Below are 23,866 nucleotides of genomic sequence, written 5' to 3' on the forward strand. Positions count from 1 at the left end.
TCTTACCGCATAATATTCTACTATTTTACGCTCCTGTATTGTCTGCAATCATATATGTGTGTATGTATATGTATCTGCAGGATCAGAGTATATAAAGGTAAATTTGCCACCAAGCGGGTTACCTGTCACGTCCATTTACGCCAACTATTGTGGTCATAACAACAATATAACAATGCAATAATCCGCACAAACTTTCATGTGTGTACTTATGCACACACAACTCAGGTGTATGCTTGTGTGAAAAAATGAAAACTTTTAATGGAAAACAAGAAATATTAGTTTTTCAATAATTTTTGAAAACCTAACTGACAGTTTGTCTAATGCTTACACCGTTTTGGCGGAACTCTCGCAGAGCGCTCAGTGAATTGGACGCTGCCACTCACAATGTGTTGGTGGCAGTGGTCTCACATTACAGTCAATTTATTTTAACGCTTTAAGTGTTTCGCAATAAATAGACTTTAAGTTGAATGTAACGGGATTTGCATGATTCCTTTTCGAACCGTTCATCATTGATACTATATGAAAATCGATAGCAAAAACTAAAATATTTTATTGAAGGTTCAAATAGATATAAATTAATGTATTCATTTGGAACTGAGGATCTTAAAGATTAAGATTATGCCATAAGTTAATTGCTTCAATAAGGCGATCGGTTACATTTATGAAAGTCGTATTTATTATTATATATTTTATATTTACGGTATATAATATTTTATATTTACGGAATAATTAAGGATTCCTAAAAAATATTTTAAATTTTTAAATATTTCCAATTTCGTTAGTGAATAGAAATAGGCTGCTGTCAGTTAAAACTACCTTCTATATATGCTCATATATATATATGTAGATATGTATGCAGATTTGACTGCGAACGTATATTCATCAGTTCCGGCGCACAACTGCGAATGAGTGATGAACTTGTAGTATTTGTGCACGCCACATACCACATACCACAAGTAAATATGTAGACGCTCCTGCTGATTGTGACCACTGAAGTTGTTGTCAATCTTCCGCTTTCTGCTTCTGTCTGCTTGACGGTTGTTTTGCCAAGCGTCTGGTTACTGTCTACACGTTGCTGACTTGGTCATTAGTTTTAACCCCTTCACATAGACATACATACATATATGTACATACTATACTTGTGTATATATCTACATATATGCCGGCTGGGGCATATGTTCTATCAATATAAAGTACGACCAATATTTCCACTTTCGTTCTCTCTTTTTCCATTTCCATTTACTATTTTTGGCGCGCTCTTTGACATCTCACCGCACATGTCTTTTTATAAAAGCAAAAAAAAAGCATGAATTTGTATGGCTGTGTTTAGGTATGTGCAGTAGTGCATAAAAGCGAGTAATTCAACGCAATAGAGGCGTGTGCGTTAATTTCGTTTGCTCCTCTCTTTAATCGTCTGTTTTTCTGCACGTTACACATGTCCGTAAGGTGTATATGTACATATGTATGTATACACGTGATGCGGTTGCCACACTCAAATGCACCTTAATTAAATGAGTGGTAATTAATTTTAAGTTTAATCGGAAATTCCATTTAGATTTTCTCTTTGATTGATATGCTTCGACATGTTTGGCGGTTTGGCGTCAAAACAAAGTCCAGAAACATTCAGACGCACATATTTACATACAAATATACATATGTACGTTGATTATTCCCACATGTGAGAAGCTGGCCGTTTCAAGGCTATTTCATGGTATTTACAAAACCAACACCGTTGTCAGCTTGTTATTGATTTTTTATAAACAGAGACGCATTTATACTTACACTTCGTACTAGAGTAATCCATTACAGTTATCATACAGTTGAAAAAGCGTCGGCTTAAATTGGGGAAACTATTGAACTATATAAAATATTGTCGAAATAACTTAATATAATAATAATGAACAATTTTCTATTTGCACATCTTATTCATGCCCGATTTATTTTGGTTCCATTTACTAACTAGCTGTTTTGACTATCATTTCATTTATATTTTTTTACTATTTTGCTCTTTATATAACACACTCATACAGAGGTGTTTCGAAGGCGTAAGCAGGCGTTCACTGCCATTTGAGTAATCGACAATTAGAATTCTTTATCGGAAATACACCCCTGCGGAAGTCAGCGCTTCATCGCACCAATGACAATCACTCATTCTCTAAATTGATCTAAAGTAGCGAAACGAATACAACCTTTCGGTGCATACTTGTCTAGACCTACACCAATGTGTGCAATACAGTTTAGCTAGTTTTGTCAATTTTGACTTTGTACAAAATTTAATATAGAATAGTACTGAAAACATTACTATTCCACTCATATGACAGTCAGACTAACATAAGCCGTCTACCCAAAAGTACAACAGATTGTCAGATGAAAGGACGGCAAAGAGCCATGAGATGGGCGCTCACCACCCGATTTATGCTTTACGGTATCGCGTCTTTGGACACGATGCGCTTTTCATAAAAAATCACGTGTCAATGTGCAATTTAGACCCAAGACTTGATTGCTGTTTAAGTTTTCATAGTTTTCCAACTACATACATACATACATCGATGAACAAGCACAAAACAACAACAACACTGTAAACCAATTGTTGGTGATGGCATAGATTTGCCGTAGAGCTACAGTCGCTCGTGCGGCTGATAATGTCGATTTTTACCGGCTTTATTATTATTGTTGGTACGCTATAAGAAGCGGACAAGACGCGTCAACTCTAATGAGGGGGCGTGAAGTGTGGCAATGTAGCCAACTATTTTTATTTCTTTATTTTTGTTTTTCACTTCAATTTATATTTACAAGAAATTACCATTTAGTGAAGCATTACCTACACACATAAGTTTGGCTTTTTAATCGGGGTGGAAGCATCTGTGAAAAGAAAAATGCAATATGTAATTGTGGAATGAAACCCCCGGAACAATAAGCACAAGAATAATAACGAATACGCAATGAGGCAAACGGACGTTAAGGGCAAAGAATTTAACTTAAAGAAATGCAACAGTATTTAAAAAATGTGTGGCAGTGAGTCAATATCACAAACAAGGCTGAAAACTGTTGCCATTATTAAGTGTAGTCAAGAGCTTCTGCAAACAAAAGTGCACTCACACGACTGTAGAAACGTATATGGATTGCAATCCCTTTGTTTCCAATTAAATGCTGGGAAAGTTGACAAGTGTCGTTTGTAACTGTTTAGGGTCGTTTCACTTAGCTCATAAAGGTATAACATCAATTTCAGCTTCTACCTTAAATACTCGTATTCAATAAATAACTGTAATAATAAAATCATACTGAGTATCTCACGAACTCATTCCGGCTTATTTTGCAAGCGATCTTAATCTGACTCATTTTAGTCACTCACCAGATCAAGTTGACTGTTTTTTTTTTGTTATTTTGTTATTGTTCCACTCCTTTACATTCTATGCATTTCATGACTTGATTACATTTTCGTTTTTCATTGCAGGTACTGTTAATGCCAATGGCGAGACGAAGCGACAACGGACCTCATATACCCGCTATCAGACGTTAGAGCTGGAGAAAGAATTTCATTTTAATCGATACCTGACCCGCCGAAGGCGCATTGAAATCGCGCACGCGCTATGCCTCACCGAACGACAGATCAAGATCTGGTTCCAGAATCGTCGCATGAAATGGAAAAAAGAGCACAAGATGGCTTCTATGAATATTGTACCATATCACATGGGTCCATACGGTCACCCTTACCATCAATTCGATATTCATCCGTCACAATTCGCCCATTTGAGTGCATAGGACGCGTGGCACTTTTCGGGTACTGGTTAGAGACTCAATCAGTTGTATCAGGAACCATATCAGACGGCGGCAGCAGCTAGTGTAGCAGCTGGCGGATATCAGACACAAAACACACAAGACTCCAGCATGGCCCTGGGCGGTGGTGCAGGCGTCGGCGTAGGGGTTGGGGTCGGTACGGGCGGCGGTAATTCACTGTTCGCTTCAGCGGCCGCCTCCAATTCTGAATGTGTCAAATATCCACAAGAGTTCTGATCTCAAATTATCTTCAGAGAACATCCACAGCAATTGCAACTACAACAAGAGCACGAGCATCAACAACAACACCAATACCAGCAACAACATTTAGAACAACACTCGCTGCATCATCATCTCATCAACCAGACCGAACGTAATCCCATTCTTCAACTATGCGAAGAAAAAGATTTGTGCGAAGATGCAGAAACAACGACAGAACTGGAGTTCAAAGACGAAATCGTTGGTGGTGGTTGTAACATGTATTGTTGCTGAGAGATGCTAATGTTGTTGTTGCAATAAAACTGTAGATGTTTTCGAGACTGCTGCAGTAGCTGCTGCTAGCGACTGCTAACAACAAGAACAACGATGATAATTTCTGAATGCAACTGATTTGTGCTAAGCAAGCAACGAGCCTCTAAATATGAATATGGCTTTCGTGGAGATTTGGCAAATAACGCCGAAACTTCCGAGAGTGGCTCGTGCAGGTTTATGATACTGGTCAGCAACAGAGGAATTTCAAAGCGTTTTTTCGTTTCATTTTGAATCTTGTAAATTCGTGATGTGCACGTTGAAACTCCTCTCTTTATCATTTATAAGTACCTCAATGGACTGACAAAGCTTTAAACTGAAGACTTTGCATTTCGTCCTCTTTTTCGTGAAATTGCGAAAACCGTCCAGTATGATAAACCGCTATATTCTCTAAGCAGTATTCGAAAAGCAACTAGTTCTAAGTAAACAATCAGCACTGCCGTCCGCTCAATTACTGAGGTGAATGATAGAATTCGAAATTTTAAATATTCGAAAAATGTTTTATCAAACATATGTATTTGTATTTTATTTATTAGTGAAGGGCAAAAAATGCTTTGGCATCGGCGGCAGTGCTGAATTTAGTGTAAATGTAGTTTAATCTCCAAACATTGTACAGACTAATACAGTACTCCACAAACTGTCTCAGAAACTTTTTTGGTTATTTTTTTGTTTTATGTTTTCTGATCATATTAGCCTCAGCACCTCAGCACCTCTCAAACTTCAGCGATTCAAAAAACACTTGAGAATTGTTGAAATGTTGAAAGGTGTTGCGACAACTTTTGAAGAGACAAAATCTTGTTGAATGCGCAACAGTACTTAATTTCATTTAATACAAATATAATACCATAATTAAAATACACAATAGCACTATATTAAAAATATTATTATTTGTTAGCGTACTCATCTTTGTACAAATCATATGTTTGTCATGTAAAATTATGTTCATGTTTGTATATATTAAAATTATCTGTTTGAATTTTGAATTTTTTATAATATAGCTTTACATTGTTTTTGTTGACTCTGAACTTTTAAGCATTTCCGGGCACTAGCAAAATTTGCAACTGAACTTAACTAGCACGTGATTTTAGAAAACTTTTATTAATAATAAACATTAATTTATAACCCAATAACAAAACAAATTCGGGGAAAACAGGACATTTTTAGTAGTCAATAAGACACAAGTTAAACACCTACTGCAAATACAAATCTGTACTGATATTGAAACCTATAAACTTTTGCAAGAAATCATAAATTTTGCTCTTGTGTAAATTTTTGATATTATTCTTATTTCGTTTGTTATTAGTCTTATTAGCAAATATGAAGTTTCCAAACATGAAAACTTTATTTACTTTGGCGCAACACCAGACTCACATGGAAATTATAAAAATATATATTTTTACTTAAACTTCAAACTTCACACTCTACTTGCAAAGGCATTTGTAACGATACATACTTACATACGTAGCTACATATAAATGTACAACCATGTACACAAGTGGGCGTCCAATTGTATTCCCCTGTAATGATAATGTTAGTGCATTCGTATCAAACGTATATGGAGGTAGTCTAAAACAAATTGAAAATATTGCTTCATCCATAAGTAATTTAGTTAAAATATGATTAATTTTAAAAAGATAATGTAAATCATTTTAGCGCAAATTGTTTGTATAGCGATTTTTATTTCTACAGTAAAGTCGTTTAATCTTAGTTTAGTAAGAGATTTGCAATATCAGTATAAATAGCGATTAATACATATACACATATATCGATTACGATAGGATGTCTAAGTGAGTCTTAAATGTATGTACACAGATATCAACACAATTTGTATAAGAATGCTGCATTCCATGTAAAGAAATTAAATGTAATAGTTACATAATAAATCTCACAAACAATTTGTCAGTGAAAACACTGACAATATGTATGACTTCAGTTTGTATTTCCATATGTACCTACACATATGTATTATGTAATATGCGTACATACACACACACACACTCATAGATGTGCATGTATTTAGATAAAACAATTGCCCCGGATGTAGTGCGCAATACAAATAAGTATACGATTAAATATAAGATTATAGTAACGCAATACGTATATAACTAAGATAAGCATAGATTAAAAAATTCAAAAAGAACAAAATTAATAAAACATTTTAAAAAATATAAGCTTTGTCATTACATGACTGCTTATTCCTTGATCGGGTGAGAAGGGTGGGGTGAGGTGGTGGAGAAAACAGTTACTTGACGGTTAATCATGTATGTGCCCGGGTAGCTCAGTCGGTAGAGCATTGGACTTTTAATCCAAGGGTCCAGGGTTCAAGTCCCTGCTCGGGCGAGTCTATTATTTTTTTCATTTTAATGTTTAAAAGTTCCAAACATTCGCATTGAACAGAAAAAAAGAAATTGACAGAAAGAGCGTCGTTTGAGACACATAACTGAGTTGAATTCCAGAAGAAATCGACAATAATTGCAAAATTGCCTAAACTAATTTCAGTTAGCTAGTTTCCATTGTCTATCCATATATGATGAAAAATTCAACTTCAATTAGGAACACATTGTAGAGATCTCATCCCAAATATTTTCTTTTGCAATTACTTGTAAACATTCAAAACTTTGAATACCTTTTAAATCCTCGACTGATATGTGGAGTGACAGTTAGCAGTGACCTCCTCCTCGTGTAAAGTTAAATAAACTATCCGATTTTGCGGTTTCAATGATTTCGAAATTAGCGACATCTATGAAACGCGGAAACTATTTTGTCGAGTCGGTAAGTGAGTTCAATTCGATCGATTTTTGCTACGGTTTCAGTGATTTCAACTTAATATTTTTCGATTGTATCGACAAATTTTTCGTTCGAAACGAATTCAATGTTTAGAACCATTATTTACGAAATCCACATGTTGGAACTGACCCCATAAACTCTAGAAAATTTTTATACTACACAGTTTGAAACAGGAAAAATATTCCACACCTAGTAACTAATTATTAAAGTTGCAACCATGGTGAGAAGATGGCAAGAAGGAAACTTGCGGTAAGTGGTTGTCAAATTGTGCGAACGATTGGTTTTATGTAATTACTACATGGCATCCACAACTGCTTCCAAGTTAACAAAAGCATGTGGTAAAAATATTTATGTCGCCCGGGTAGCTCAGTCGGTAGAGCATTGGACTTTTAATCCAAGGGTCCAGGGTTCAAGTCCCTGCTCGGGCGTAAGTCAATTTTTTACTATCAATTATATAAATTAATTAATTAAATTCATAAAATATTAATTTTAAAAACAAGAACCAAATATGAAAAGAAGTACCTAGAACCAGAATTTGTATGGTATTAAATATACAGTACGTCAAAAGAGTATATATTTAAATTGACTTCGTATAAATTGAGAAAATTATTAATTAGGTTTATTTATTTAGCACTTGCAATACAAAGTCTAATCTTTAAGTGTACGAGTTTGAGTTTACTGCTGAATTTGAGTGTTTGTTTGTCCTCTTCATAGTTTTCCTTTTGAATTTACATTTTTAAGTGAAAATTATTCAACTATCAAGTACAATACAGAAGAATATAATAGAAATAGTCGACTTCGAGCTTTCTTTCTTTCTTTCGAGTTTCGAGCTTCTGCGAAAATTTTGTTATTTCATTACAGATGATGTGTCTATATTTTCTTGATCTTTAATTGTGGTATAATCTCTGTTAATCTAATTTTTTATTTTAATTACCGTTTGTAAGCGGAAGATACAACCAAGACAAAATTATCCACTGAACGTTCCAATTATGTTCGCCCACTCCAATAAGCGGACAAAAATTGTGTACGATTTCACTTATAATATATACATATGTACATATAATAGTAATAAAATTATTGACATATGTATGTATATTACATTTATTGACTGCTGCAAAGTAAGATATTTCTAATTTTCTTATGTAATCCGTAATAAAGAACAAATTTACATAGGTATATTTACGCTGCCGTTACACGGGAAAGAACTTGCTTTCAAGTTGATCACACGAACTAATCGTCAAAATTAATATGAATTGAAAGCCCTGACGTAGGCTGTAGATTGCGTCGGAAGATTCATGTTCCATACAATGCACTGTTTGTGTACAATCGTAAAAGGGAATAATTCACTTATTTCAACTTTATTGGAGAACTCTATACTCAGCTGACAATTTCTTGATCATCAACTTGAAACCCTTCTTGGCTAAAAAAATTGAAAGCAAGACGGCTTTCAAGTTTGAAAAGTGAGAAAAAAGTGTGAGTCTGTGGCAACTTGAAACCAATTTCTTGAACGTGTAACGTCCGGGTTACTACAATCCAAGGTGGAAATGTGTTACAAAATAATAGTGACAAATAATGCTGACAACACTATAATTCAATGCTTATGGTCTGAACAGCGAAACATAACAGAACAGCGCATAGGAAACATAAAGCTGATTAGCCTATACAAACATATCACGTAACAGTTGTCAAATTTATTGTGTTTATCATTTTGAAAATATGCTCAATAAAGTTATTGAGACTGTATACTTTTTTTTTGAGTTGCAATTTTTGTATATCTACCGAGCTTATAAAAAGCGTAAGATAGGCAGCCAATTTCGGCTCTGGGCTGTTCGTCCAATAAATAGAGATCGGAGAAATAATGGGTACTTCCAGAAACATTTTTTTAAAATGAAGCACCAGGATGAGGATAAGTTTTTCATCCACACAAAAGCACAGTACGCCTGATTATACTTGAGACCAAAGTAAGTGCAAAGTAATGTGGAAGAAATTTGCACCCATATATCTTAGCGAACCAACATTATCCCACTATAAAGACATTGCTCTTGACTTTAAAGAAAGGTGGAACATGCCGAACTGGGTTAGAGCGATAGACGGCAAGCATATAGCAATAACATGCCCAAAAACCTCTGGCTCCATGTATTTCAACTACAAAAAGTTCTATAATATTGTCCTAACGGCAACCTGCGACGACAAGTATACCTTCACATCGGCGAGCGGTGGAAGTTACGGTAATCAAAGCTATGGAGGTAGGGCCTATTGTTAATTATTAAAAAAATAGCTTAATACTTTATACAATAACTTGTTCTTCAAAGTTATTTTTCAACATTCTAAATTTGGAAGGGCACTTTTAACAGGCCATTTGCCGCTTCCACCAAGTACTCCGTTTTGGAACGAGTCGTATGAAACATTTCCATATTGTTTCGTTGGCGACGCAGCGTTTCCGTTGAAGCCAAATCCTACCCTGGTTCTCAATTATCTCGAGGAAAAGAGGTACACTTCTATAACTCGAAGATGTCCATAACTCGAACTTTTGAATCGGCAATACCGTTTAAAAATCAAATTTCATCCGAATTTCCTTCCATAACTCAAACTTCCCTAACTCGAAGGTCTCCATAATTCTTGAATTGGCAATTGAAGTCAAACTTCATACAAATTTCCTTCCAGGACTCTATATCTAAAATATGATATTTCACTTATGGATTGCATAAATCATATAACAAAGGCATGGGATACAGACGTCAAGAACCAAACAACAGCAAACAGCAACAAAAAAATTATGGAATACATGTTCTAACGTATGTACATAAATCTATATTTTATAGTTTTTTGAAAAATTGTGTGTTTTAGTGGAAATTCTATAACTCGAAGTCTTTCTAACTCGAAGTTTTTTTGTGGATTATCGTGATTCGAGTTCCAGTGTATTCAATTACCGCCTATCTAGAGCACGTCGCGTAATCGAAAATAGTTTCGACATTCTTAATGCACGTGGGCAAAGAACGTGCGAAGTACGTGCCAACGTCAAATAACGTATAATAACGTATACGTTCTTTGCCACAGCGTTCTTATATTATGCTCTGTGGTGGAAGGTGGAAAAACTTAAATATGTAATTTGACACTAAAATATTATGTGCCCGGGTAGCTCAGTCGGTAGAGCATTGGACTTTTAATCCAAGGGTCCAGGGTTCAAGTCCCTGCTCGGGCGATAATTATTTCTTTTTTGTATTTTAATTTTAGATATTTCTAGAAAGTAATATTTACAGCCGGTTTCACGAAATTTTTTAATTGAAAATTAAGTTCCATTTAAATAAAAATTAAGTCAAATGGTGAAATTGAAATAAATTATTTTTCACTTAAATTTGTTTCGTGAAACCGACTGTTAGAATCACATAAATAATATATACCATATAATAATATAGTATCGGGAAACGAAGAGTTTCGTACTTTCAAATTTTGAATACAACTCTAAACAAACTCTAAAGAAATTTCGATGGTGCACACAGTAATTACGAGTTTTTTAGATTTTGTTTAAATTAATTATGAGTTTTTAATCATTAAAATAAAATTAATAGAAATTATGTTATTAAATATTATTTACATATACAGTGGAACTTCTCTAACTCGAATCACGATAATCCACAAAAAACTTCGAGTTAGAGAGTTTTCGAGTTATAGAGAAAAATTCATTAAAACATAAAAATTTTTAAAGAGCTTTAAAATATAGATTTATAGCCAATTTTATTTATTTACTGGCATAAAGTTTTTGTACATACGTTAGAACATGTATTCGAGTTATGGAGAACTTCGAGTTAAGGAAAAAAGTTACAGCCGGTTTCACGAAACAAATTTAAGTGAAAAATAATTTATTTCAGTTTCACTATTTGACTTAATTTTTATTTAAATGGTCACGCTTTGCCATTTAAATATTACTTAAATACTATCATATGTAACCATGGTTACGCTTTTCTCTCAGCTGAATTCCCATTTGTTTACCATTTTGACAAAGAAATACAATTTATTTGTTTACATAAATCAGCTGTTATTCTTACTAACATCCCTGCCTTTTAATAATTTGGATGCCAAATGTCAATAAAGTTGAAACGCAGGAAATTTAGGTGCAAAGTTAAATAAAAATTAAATGGAACTTAATTTTCAAATATAATAATAATTAAAAACTTTCGTGAAATCGGCTGTTATGAAACGAAATTAGTATGAAATTTGATTTTCAAACGCTATTGCCGATTCAAAAGTAGGAGTTATGGTGATCTTCGAGTTATGGAAATTCCACTGTATTTTCAGAACATATACTATGTATGTATTTCTAAAAATTTATTTAGTTTTATTAAATGTAAAAAGACACATAAGAGATATTTTTCAATTATTAAGAGATTAAGAGATCAGTATTAAAATAATTCATATTCTACATAAAAAACATTTTAAACTATTGATAGTATTATTAAGTTGACAATGTTGCATTCTTAGGTTGTTGATTGGTAGCTTTAGTTGATTAGTTGATTAAAACGGAGAATGGCTATGATTGATATTCGTAAATTCAAGCATTAGCCGGAGAGCATTAACTTCACAGATTCGGACCACATGTTCGACTTAATGGCGAGTTCTCAAATTCTTAAAACTAGAGTACTTTAAACAAATATTATATTATTACAGTAAAATAAACTGTTCTTTTCTTTAATTTAGTGTAATACTCGGAAACATAACTTCGAAGATTTAGTTTATTAATTTTATTAATAGTTTAGTTTAACACGTGCATTATCTTTAATTCTGCAATGAAATCCAATAATTTTAGTCTGGCAGCTATGTACGTTGAATTATTTATGAATGTTGTGACGCCACGTAGCGGCAATTTAGTGAACTTTGTAGTTTCTCACCATTTTAGCAGAGATCACAACCAGCGTTGGTGAAAAACTTAGTAATAAAAAAGGCCATAGTGAGAAAAAGGATTTTTGAGAATTTGTGAATAAGTGCCCGGGTAGCTCAGTCGGTAGAGCATTGGACTTTTAATCCAAGGGTCCAGGGTTCAAGTCCCTGCTCGGGCGTAAATTATTTTTTTATTTATATTTAAATTATTAAAATATAAATATTTAGTTTTAATTGTTTTTGAGAATTAGCATGGTTTGGCCTGTTTTTTCGTACTTATTAGTTTGAGTTTATTTCATATATCATGATACCTTATAGCTTTAATATACTGCAATAATACCAAATTTAGATCACAATAATTTCATTAAAAAGAGCCTATTGAAATTATTTTAACAGAAAGGCACTTAAAATTTTTAATATACAATTATTATTATTTTAATATCATTATTCAATAAAAGTCATTATAATTCATATACCTAGTATAATATAAAATACAATTGAACTTCTATAACTCGAAGTTCTCCACAACTCTAACTCTTGAATTTGCAATATATATCATGTATGTAAATTACCTTCCGTAACTCAGAGCTTTTTTGTGGATTACGGTGATTCGAATTAGGGAAGTTCAATTGTAATTAGAAAATAGCTAGTGATTAAAAGAGTTAAGTACACAAAATTTCAAAGTTTGTTTACTTAGCTTAGTTGCCACCAAATTATTAATATAATTTTATATGGAGTGGAACAGCGTTCAATACTCGTATACATATACATACAATTAGCACCTTCTCTTTACATTTTCATTTAGTACCGAAGCTGTTTTCGAGGTTTGTCTGTCTATATTCAAAATTGGAAGTGATTTTTTTATTTTCAAAGAGTCTATAAAGTGCTTATGCGGGCCTCTATACTCACATATGTTATGTGCATGGCAACATTACCCATTCAAGCCATACTGGCGAATGGTTAATATTTTAATGAGTTCAACTTTTAACACATTTTGGTGTAAAATATTTTCCACTCTTCCGATAAGTAAAAAAAATATCAGTTATATAAATCCATACATTTCATGCATATTAAATGAATGAGAATCGTAACCATTGAATTAGTATTATTTGTTGTAAATTTTGTTTGTATACATATGTATGTAAGTACTAAATATTTTCTGAATATTTTAGATTATTCATATAATCTTTTCCGTATTTGATTTTTTGCTTGAGTTTTCATGCGGAATTTTATGATTCAATTTCAAATATTAATTAATATAAAATTCGTAAGTGGCATTCAATCGAAATATTAAATTTTCTGAAAAATCTATATAAAAATAATAATATAAATATATATACATGTATAAAAATCAATTTCTGTTCGTTAGTCTAGCAAAAACTCAAGAACGGCTGAACCGATTTGGCTAATTTCGTGGAGGTCTAGGGAGGGTTTAAAAGGTGAGAAAAGTTCGAACAACTGCCGGAAAAGTCTGAAAACAGCCCTTTAATTATTCCCATACAAACGTTTTCTAAATAATATGAAGAGTGACTTTTCAAAAGTGACTTTTTCACAAAATAAGAAAACGTTCTAATGGAAATATTTATAGACCTACTGAAAAATAGATTTTGTGTTTAGGAACCATGTCATTACATTGTTTTAATTACATAATTTGGTAAAAACCTTGCCATTTAGAGCAATACAATTAAAAAAAAACAGAATATCCCCTTTAGTTTTGTACTACGCTGTAAATATGCCGGTTTTGGCAATATACATATACAGAAAAAATGGCAGAAAAGGCTGTACTCACATTAAAATTGGAAAATGGGCGTGGTGACGCCCACTTATGGATCAAAAACCATAACTCAGGAACTACTAGACCGATTTCAATGAAATTTGGTACATAATATTCTCTTAACACCCTGATGACACGGATGAACAAAATCATAAAATCGGTTCACAACCACGCCTACTCCCCATATAAATCTATTTTGAATTCCATCTCATTAATATATATACATACATTAGGAACCAATGAGCATAGTGGAATAAAACTTTACATAAATACTGTGTTTGAGCTGTGGGAACACTAGTGGAAAAATTGGAAAATATGAAAAATAGGATTACCTATCCGTTGTGCTTCATTTCACAAATATTTCTTGTTCAATCTTTGTCTTTCGGTTATACAAGGCTTTTCTATCGCGTATAACCAAAGTCAACAGAATGGATTTGCACTTTTATCCACATTTTCCTTGTCTGCATAACTGCAAAATACTAATTTGGTATTTTACCCTTTTGTATTATAGAGTGGCTGCAGGTGCAACAAAATAAAAAATGCAATTTAGGCCGAGATCCTAAACAAATAAAATACTTTGTAAAATATCCTGTTATGTTTTGAAATGAACAAAGCTATAGTGTTATGAGTAAAAATATCGCATTTAAAAAGCTTTTTTACTTGGAAACTATCTCGTGCAGATTATAATCCAAGTGACGAATTTGATCACTAAAAACAAGACTGCATACTTATTTTAAAAAAATCTAAATATCCCCTTTTGAAAAGACACTCCGCAAATGAAGAGTCATTTCGAACATTATTGCATACAAACAATTTGTAATCTGCATACATATACAGTGACAGACATTCATTTAAACGCATGCTTATTATACTCTCGCAGCAAAGTTGCTAAGAGAGTATTATAGTTTTGTTCACATAACGGTTGTTTGTAACACCCAAAACTAAACGAGTTAGATATAGGGTTATGTGTACCAAAGTGATCGGGGTGAAGAGTGGAGTTCAAATCCGGATGTCTGTCTGTCCGTCCGTCCGACCGCACAGAAGCTGTAACTTGAGTAAAAATTAAGATATCTTGATGAAACTTGGCACACTTATTTCTTGGCACCATAGGAAGGTTGCTTTCGATGGGCAAAATCGGACCACTTCCACGCCCACAAATTGGTGAAAACCGAAAACACATAAAGTGCCATAACTAAGCCATAAATAAAGCTATGGAAATAAAATTTGGTATGAAGGATCGCACTATGAAGGGGCATATTTGGATGTAATTTTTTTGGGGAAGTGGGCGTGGCCCCGCCCCTACTAAGTTTTTTGTACATATCTCGCAAACCAATAGAGCTATATAAACCAAACTTTCTGCAGTCGTGTTTTTTAGCCACTTCCTAATGCAGTCCAAAAATGACAGAAATCGGATAATAACCACGCCCACCTCCCATACAAAAGTTAGGTTGAAAAATACTAAAAGTGGGTTAACTCACTAATGAAAAACGTCAGAAACACTAAATTTCACATAAGAAATGGCAGATGAAAGCTGCACTCAGATTTTTTTACAAAATGGAAAATGGGCGTGGCGTCGCCCGCTTATGGGTCAAAAACCATATCTCAGGAACTACTCGACCGATTTCAATGAAACTTGGTTTGTAATAGTTTCCTTACATCCGAATGATATATTGTGAAAATAGGCCAAATCGGTCCACAACCACATCTACTTCCTATATACCAGATCTTTGAAAACAATCTGAATCGTTTATTTTACAATATATAAAGTAAGCACTAGTGAAGATATCGGTGCAGAACTTTGCACAAATACTATGTTAATAGTGTGGCAGCCCCATTCTAAAAATCGCCGAAATCGGACCATAGGTTTTCACGGCCCCATATATCGAACATGAGGACCTCGGTGCTTCTAACATAATATTATGGTTTCCAACTTTCAATGGACTTTATACAATATATATGACGAATATGTGAGTCAAATTGTGTATTATATAATATTAAAAATAAAGTTAAATAAATAAATTGCGAGAGTATAAAATGTTCGGTTACACCCGAACTTAGCCCTTCCTTACTTGTTTTTTTGTGTTTCTGACGTTTTTCGTTAGTGAGTTAACCCACTTTTAGTAATTTTCAACCTAACCTTTGTATGGGGGGTGAGTTATATACAAAAAACCTATTTGGGGGCGGGGTCACACCCACTTTTCAAAAACAATTACATCCAAATGTGCCCCTTCCTAATGTGATCCTATGTTCCAAATTTTATTTTCATAACTTTATTTATGGCTTAGTTATGACACTGTAGAGGTTTTCGGTTTCCGCCATTTTGTGGGCGTGGCAGTGGACCGATTTTGGCCATTTTCGAAAGCAACCTCCTCAGGGTGCCAAGGAATATGTGTTCCAAGTTTCATTAAGATATCTTAATTTTTACTCAAGTTATCGCTTGCACGGACAAACGGACGGACAGACATCCGGATTTCAAATCCACTCGTCATCCTGATCATTTATATATATATAACCCCATATCTAGCTACTTTATTTCTTGGTGACACAAACAACCGTTATGTGAACAAAACTATTATACTCTGTGTAACATGTTGCGAAAGTATAAATATTCGGAAACGATGGCCATGCAAAAATGTGGCGTAAAACTAGAACAGCATATCAAACCCAAACTTTAATTTCAACCGTTAAGCATGGTGAAGGTATCGTCAAGTGAAGGGAGCTTGCACAGTTACAGTGAGATATCTAAGGGTTATCGATGATATATTGGACAAATCTGTTTATACAAGTATTTTGGAACAACATATGCAGTCTAAATTAGATTGCTGGATCTCGGAAGTTCTTGGATATTCCAACAAGACGACGACCCCATGCATATGGCGGGCTTAGTGAAGCTGAATGGCTGTTGCATTATGCTTCTCGTCCGCTCTATAGTCTGCCACAATCATCAAATATGAACCCGCTTGAGCATTTTTATACTCTCGCAACCTGTTGCACAGAGTATCATAGTTTTGTTCACATAACGGTTGTTTGTGTCACCAAGAAATATAAGAGTTAGATATGGGGTTATATATACATAAATGATCAGGATGACGAGTAGATTTGAAATCCGGATGTCTGTCCGTCCGTCTGTCCGTCTGTCCGTCTGTCCGTGCAAGCGATAACTTGAGTAAAAATTAAGATATCTTAATGAAACTTGGAACACATGTTCCTTGGCACCCTGAGGAGGTTGCTTTCGAAAATGGGCAAAATCGGTCCACTGCCACGCCCACAAAATGGAGGAAACCGAAAACCTATACAGTGTCATAACTAAGCCATAAATAAAGTTATGAAAATGAAATTTGGAACATAGGATCCCATTAGGGAGGGGCACATTTGGATGTAATTTTTTTGGAAAAGTGGGCGTGACCCCGCCCTCAAATAAGTTTTTTTATATATAACTCGCAAACCAATAAAGCTATATAAGCCAAACTTTCTGCAGTCGTTTCTTTTAGCCATTTCCTTATACAGTCCAAAAATGAAAGAAATCGGATAATAACCACGCCCACCTCCCATACAAAAGTTAGGTTGAAAATTACGAAAAGTGGGTTAACTCCCTAACGAAAAACGTCAGAAACACCAAATTTTACATAAGAAATGGCAAAAGAAAGCTGCACTGAGATTTTTTTACAAAATGGAAAATGGGCGTGGCGTCGCCCACTTATGGGTCAAAAACCATATCTCAAGAACTATTCGACCGATTTCAATGAAATTCGGTAACACTTTCTTGACACCCTGATGACACGGGTGGAATATGGGCGAAATCGGTTCACAACTACGTCTACTTCCCATATAACCCAATTTTGAATTCCATCTGATTCGTTCACTTTATAATGTATTCATAAGGAACCAATGAAGCTAGCGGAATAAAGCTTTACACAAATACTGTATTTGAGCTGTGACATCACTTGTGGAAAAATTGTCAAAATCGGACCATGACTTTTCAAGGCCCCTGATATCAAACATGAAGAACTCAGTGCCTAAGGTTAATTTTTCACCGAAAATATAGGTAAATCCCTCAGATATTTTAATGTAATTCATTCCCTCTGAATTTTTTTCTTATAACAGTTTCTCTCTGTACCTGAAATGGTAAAAATCGGGTCATAACTTCCCCCAGATCCTATATACCTAATTATAAGTAATATTAAATTAAGTGATCGTATAGTCTTCAATACATTGTATCTTGGTGGTGAAAACGAGTGAAATCGGTTTAGGAATTACCTCAGTCCCCATATACTATTTATGATGATTTTCGTTATTCTATTGAACTTTATGCCGAATATATGGGTCGAATTGTGTTGTCTTTATAAAATTACATCAATAAATTGCGAGAGTATAAAATGTTCGGTTACACCCGAACTTAGCCCTTCCTTACTTGTTATGAGCTATTATTATTTAGGAGTGGTCTTATATTTAGCCTTTGGAAATAGAAAATATGGTTCTATCTACGCCATGCCGTCAAAAGTAGTTATTGAAGCAGGAGGGAGACCAACAAAATATCAAATTTATTTTATTCCCTTTATATTTGTTTGATTAAGTCAGAAAATGAAACTCTATGCACTGTATTTAAACGTTTGTCCCGCGTAATTTTACGTTTTTTATGAAACGTAACAATGTTGTTTTTTTTTTTGCATTCCATTATTGATTAATTATCTATTATAAATAAACTGCATCATTACATTTGTGTTTAAACACTTAATTTCAATAAAAATTTAAACTTTTGTCTTTGACTGTATATTATAAAGTGAACGAATCAGATTAATAAATGGTACCAGATTATCAATAGAAGAGAATGCAAGCTACATTGGACTAACCTTGGACAGGAGGCTCTCTTGGAAACCTAACTTGGACGGAAGGTTCAATAAAGCTTATACAGCACTTTATACCTGTAAAAGAATGGTGGGCCAAAATGGGGTCTATCACCTCAAGTAACTCATTGGCTTACACGACAGTAATCAGGCCAATTATGACATATGGAGTATTGGTCTGATGGCCAATAATAGAAAAGAAATTCGCAATAAGGCTACAGGAAAGTGTTAAAAGAACAGCAAGCATATGTATCAGTTGAGCTCTTAGAACAACGCCAAGTAAGGTGTTAAATGTTATTATTCACATACTGCCTATATCCAGTGGAACTTCCATAACTCGAACTTATATAACTCGAAGATCTCCATAACTAGAACTTTTGAATTGACAATAGAAGTTAAACATCATACAAATTTCCTTCCATAAATAGAACTTTCCGACCAGGACATAATACAAAATTTAAAATTTTACAATCGCGGCACAATTTTTAAAGAGTCCCTATATTCGTTTGGAGGCGATCAAAAAATATGATATAAATCATGTAACAAAAGCAAGGGATACAGGAGTCAAACCGCAACAAACAAAACTACAGTAAATAACTAAAACTGGGTATAAATCTATATTTTAAATCTTTTTGAAAATTTGTATGTTTCAATGAATTTTTATCTATAACTCGAAGTTTTTTTGTGGATTATGATGATTCGAGTTAGAGAAGTTCTTGTTTTGTAAACAAGTGGTAGCAAAGTCAGCACTTAGACTGAGCGATTCATCGAACCATCAATGTTTCACTTCAATATGTTTGCATCTCTAATTAGAATACAATGGAGTGTTCTATTGACAAAGTGATAAAAATGTTCTTCAAATTATTTAGTGTTACCAGAAGGGTAGTGAAATTGAAAGATAGGCGCCGCTAATATTCGGCCCTACTTTGATTATTCTTGATAAAAGATACTGTTTGTATGTTGATTATAAATTTGATAAATTTATTGTTGACTTGATAAATTGTTTATTTGGTATATTAGTTTATTGGCAGATTCTACAATGTAGAATGTTCTTCTAATTTAAGTTTTTTTCAAATTATAATTCAAATGTATTTTCCAGGTTTTACTAGTTCTATTTATTCCAATATTTATGATTTCTTATGGTTATCTTTTATTTGCTTTATGTTTAGTTTCACATAATTATCTGTAATTAGTTTTATGTTATGTAAAACACTATAGCTTGAACAATACGGTTTATGTATGTACATATCAAAAGAAGTAGGGGTTAATACATAACTTTGAGGCAATCCTTATCAAACTCAGTTAGATTGAAAATAAGATCGCATAGTTTTATCTATCTATCTGCTAAGTAACTTTGAATCCTATTGAATTCATTTACAAGTATTCACATTCATTACATTCGAATACTTCACTGATTCAATTCCTGAAACCAAGTAATTATTTGCTGCTTCAAATTTATATACTGTCGTATGTTACTCGGCGTTTAACAGACTTCTTCATCTACATAATGTTTGAATCAATAACCCATGACTTCTATACGGGTTGAAAACGTTTCGATCCCGGCCGGGTGATAGCGCCAAAAAAAAAAGAAGGTGAACATGGGTACACGTAAAATTATATTAATTTTTTTTGGAACTCATGTAACATACCATTCATGAATTTTTGCAAATGAAAATGCTTTGCACACGGATAATAATTTTTGGATGCGGCTCTAATTATTATAAACTGTTCAATTTCAGTATAATAAAATAATCATGAAATTAACCCGATATTCTGAAATTGACATTTTAATCGGACAATCTATAGTGTTTTAAAGACTGTTTAAAAATAAACTAAAACAAGTAAGGAAGGGCTAAGTTCGGGTGTAACCGAACATTTTATACTCTCGCAATTTATTTGTTTAACTTTATTTATATTATATAATACACTATTTGACTCACATATTCGTCATATATATTGTATAAAGTCCATTGAAAGTTGGAAATCATAATATTAGGTTGGAAGCACGGGGGTCCTCGTGTTTGATATATGGGGCCTTAAAAACCAATGGTCCGATTTCGGCGATTTTTAGAATGGGGCTGCCACACTATAAACGTAGTACTTGTGCAAAGTTCTGCACCGATATCTTCACTAGTGCTTACTTTATATATTGTAAAGTAAACGATTCAGATCGTTTTCAAAGTTCTGATATATATGAAGTAGGCGTGGTTGTGAAGTGATTTGGCCTATTTTCACAACATATCATTGGGACGTAAGGAAACTATTACAAACCAAGTTTCATTGAAATCGGTCGAGTAGTTCCTGAGATATGGTTTTTGACCCATAAGTGGGCGACGCCACGCCCATTTTCCATTTTGTAAAAAATCTGAGTGCAAGTTCCATCTGCCATTTCTTATGTGAAATTTAGTGTTTCTGACGTTTTTGGTTAGTGAGTTAACCCACTTTTAGTAATTTTCAACCTAACCTTTGTATGGGAGGGGGCGTGGTTATTGTCCGATTTCTGTCATTTTTGGACTGTATAAGGAAATGGCTAAAAAAACGACTGCAGAAAGTTTGGTTTATATAGCTCTATTGGTTTGCGAGATATGTACAAAAAACTAAGTAGGGGCGGGGCCACGCCCACCTCCCCAAAAAAATTACATCCAAATATGCCCCTTCATAGTGCGATCCTTTATACCAAATTTTATTTTCATAGCTTTATTTATGGCTTAGTTATGACACTTTATGTGTTTTCGGTTTTCGCCATTTTGTGGGCGTGGCAGTGGTCCGATTTTGCTCATTTTGCTCGAAAGCAACCTTCCTATGGTGCCAAGAAATAAGTGTGCCCAGTTTCATCAAGATATCTTAATTTTTACTCAAGTTACAGCTTGCACAGACGAACGGACGGACGGACAGACAAACATTCGGATTTGAACTCCACTCTTCACCCTGATCACTTTGGTATATATAACATATCTAACTCGTTTAGTTTTGGGTGGTACAAACAACCGTTATGTGAACAAAACTATAATACTCTCTTTAGCAACTTTTGTTGCGAGAGTATAATAAAAGAACGTTAACCTCGAGACCAATAAGGGGACTTAATTTGAACTTTTTTTTGCTAACACATTGTAATTTGGTTGATATCATCAAAAAAAATCTATTTTAAATATAAATTTACAAATTACCTTTCGATTTTTGAATATTTCCTTTTACATAACATGTCCATTATGTTTTTTTTTGTTTTAATTTGTTATAATTTCAATTTTAATTGTCGCAATCTAGAGTGTATGCTGTGAAAAATAGGACAAATTAGTTCACAACCACGCCTACTTCCTATATACCAGAACTGTGAAGTCAATCTGAATCGTTTATTTTACAATATATAAAGTAAGCACTAGTGAAGATATCGGAACAGAACTTTGCATAAATACTGCATTTATAGTGTGGCATCGCCCTTCTAAATATCGCCAAAATTTGATCATAAGTTTTCAAGGCCCCATATATGGAACATGAGGACCTCAGTGCTTCTAATATTTGTTTTACCGAAAATATAGGTAAGTCTCTCATATGTTTTGAAGAAATCCAAAGGGAATATTTTTCTATTATTAGTAGGTTCTATTATCTGTTATTGTCCTAATATTAGGGTTTCCAACTTTCAATGGACTTTATACCAATATATAACGAATATGTGCGCCTTCGTGCCAAAAATCTATGAAATTGGGTCATAACTTCTCCTAGCTCCCACATACTTAATATTAGGGTTTCCAACTTTCATATATAACGAATACAATTTTGTGTTATATTAATAGAATTAAATAAATAAATTGCGAGAGTATAAAATGTTCGGTTACACCCGAACTTAACACTTCCTTACTTGTTTTCCATGAAGTTTCGAACATAAAATTGAAGCAGCGAGTAATTTCGGATATCAATTCAATTTTGATACTTGGATTATTCACCTAAATAGGTAAATAATAGCTGTAATCGATTGGTCACTTCTCTGCTCGCTATCTTTGGGCGCTGCTCGCCTGTCAAAAATTATACATGTGTTAGCAACAACAAAGTTATCTAGTTGAATTCGTGCAGGAGAGTATGCGGATACCTCATTAAAAATTGTATCGCCGCTTGCTTAGTGCTGCCAAATTTTGTTTTACATATGTAGACTATTCACAATGGTAAAAACGACTCAAAGGACAAATTTTAGACAAAAATGGCAATACAATAAATCATATTTTTTATTGTTTTTTTTTTATATATTACTTTGATTGATTAAATAACCCGTAAGGCATAGACGCAGCTCGAAACAAAGAGAGCACTATTGCGCATAATTTAACGAGCAACGATTTACTCATAGAGATAACATAATTATGTTAACATATAAGTACTTATGTAAATGAATAACAGGGCACCTTACATGAAATAATATGTCTGGATATACATATGAAATGTAGTATATTTGAATTGTAAAAACATTGACTGTCAATTCATGTATTGAACTCTGAACTCAGTAAGACTAAGTAATAGAGTTTGTTAAAGCATCAATGTATAAGTGTACATGTGAGGATTAATTTTCCAATTACTTTTTGTTTATAACACAAACTTGGTGTCTTAGATCTTGAGAAAAATCTACTGTTAATCCTTTTAGGTTTTATTAAAATGTTAACATTGTTATGTAGAAATTTCGTGAGGAATGTTAAAGCAACTATTGAATATTTCACTATTAGATTTTTAGAATTCAGAAAGTAAAACGATTAAATTCCATTCGACGTTCTACAGACTTCCTCTATTACAAGATTTCTAATCTGAATTTTTGATGACATGTAAGAAATCCATTTCACTTCTGCTTTTCTTAACTCTTGCCGCCATTTGCTAATATTTTGTTTTACCATGGGTGAAAGTCCTGCAATCTCTTGTTGAACCATTTCTATAACGTTTATAAAATTGCAACTCAAATAATTTGACTCACACTTGAAACCCCATTTGGTTAAGAAATAAAATAGTGTTTCTTGTCTAGAGTTCTCAATTTGGTTCTTCAGATTAGAACAGTTTCTTTACGTTATTTTTAGAGTGCGTTTTTGTTTCGGGACGCTATGAATGACTTTATAATTCAATGGCAGTTCGCACCGTTTACGACGTTGCATACCGCAAGAGTCTAGTGGTGTAGAATAAGAAGGCATTGAAAAGTCGAGCATAAACAGACGACCTGATTTCTTTAGTAATCACAATTATTGTCAGTTAGCATTAGGAGAAATATCGACTGAGATGATTATTTGAATACTTCGCTCAGGCAGTGTTAATT

General features: G+C 33.6%; 1 protein-coding gene and 4 non-coding genes across 6 annotated transcripts in view; all 5 read left to right on the forward strand.

The window, feature by feature from the left end:
- Positions 1-5,759, forward strand: part of Scr (homeotic protein Sex combs reduced) — a 41,832-nt gene extending 36,073 nt beyond the window's left edge. For both annotated transcript variants that reach the window (XM_011196319.3, XM_029045450.2), the window contains exon 4: positions 3,455-5,759. In XM_011196319.3, coding sequence (XP_011194621.2) covers positions 3,455-3,762 — 308 coding nt within the window. In that variant the 3' untranslated portion in view covers positions 3,763-5,759. The remainder of the gene's footprint in view (positions 1-3,454) is intronic.
- An 813-nt stretch (positions 5,760-6,572) lies between these two features.
- Trnak-uuu (transfer RNA lysine (anticodon UUU)) lies at positions 6,573-6,645 on the forward strand. The gene has a single exon. It is a non-coding gene; the product is annotated as a tRNA-Lys (tRNA).
- Positions 6,646-7,447: 802 nt separating this feature from the next.
- Positions 7,448-7,520, forward strand: Trnak-uuu (transfer RNA lysine (anticodon UUU)). Its single transcript has one exon. It is a non-coding gene; the product is annotated as a tRNA-Lys (tRNA).
- Positions 7,521-10,221: 2,701 nt separating this feature from the next.
- Trnak-uuu (transfer RNA lysine (anticodon UUU)) lies at positions 10,222-10,294 on the forward strand. The gene has a single exon. It is a non-coding gene; the product is annotated as a tRNA-Lys (tRNA).
- Positions 10,295-12,073: 1,779 nt separating this feature from the next.
- On the forward strand, positions 12,074-12,146 carry Trnak-uuu (transfer RNA lysine (anticodon UUU)). Its single transcript has one exon. It is a non-coding gene; the product is annotated as a tRNA-Lys (tRNA).
- Positions 12,147-23,866: the final 11,720 nt, after the last annotated feature.

The sequence above is a fragment of the Zeugodacus cucurbitae genome, chromosome 2, assembly GCF_028554725.1.
Source record: "Zeugodacus cucurbitae isolate PBARC_wt_2022May chromosome 2, idZeuCucr1.2, whole genome shotgun sequence".
NCBI lineage: Eukaryota > Metazoa > Arthropoda > Insecta > Diptera > Tephritidae > Zeugodacus > Zeugodacus cucurbitae.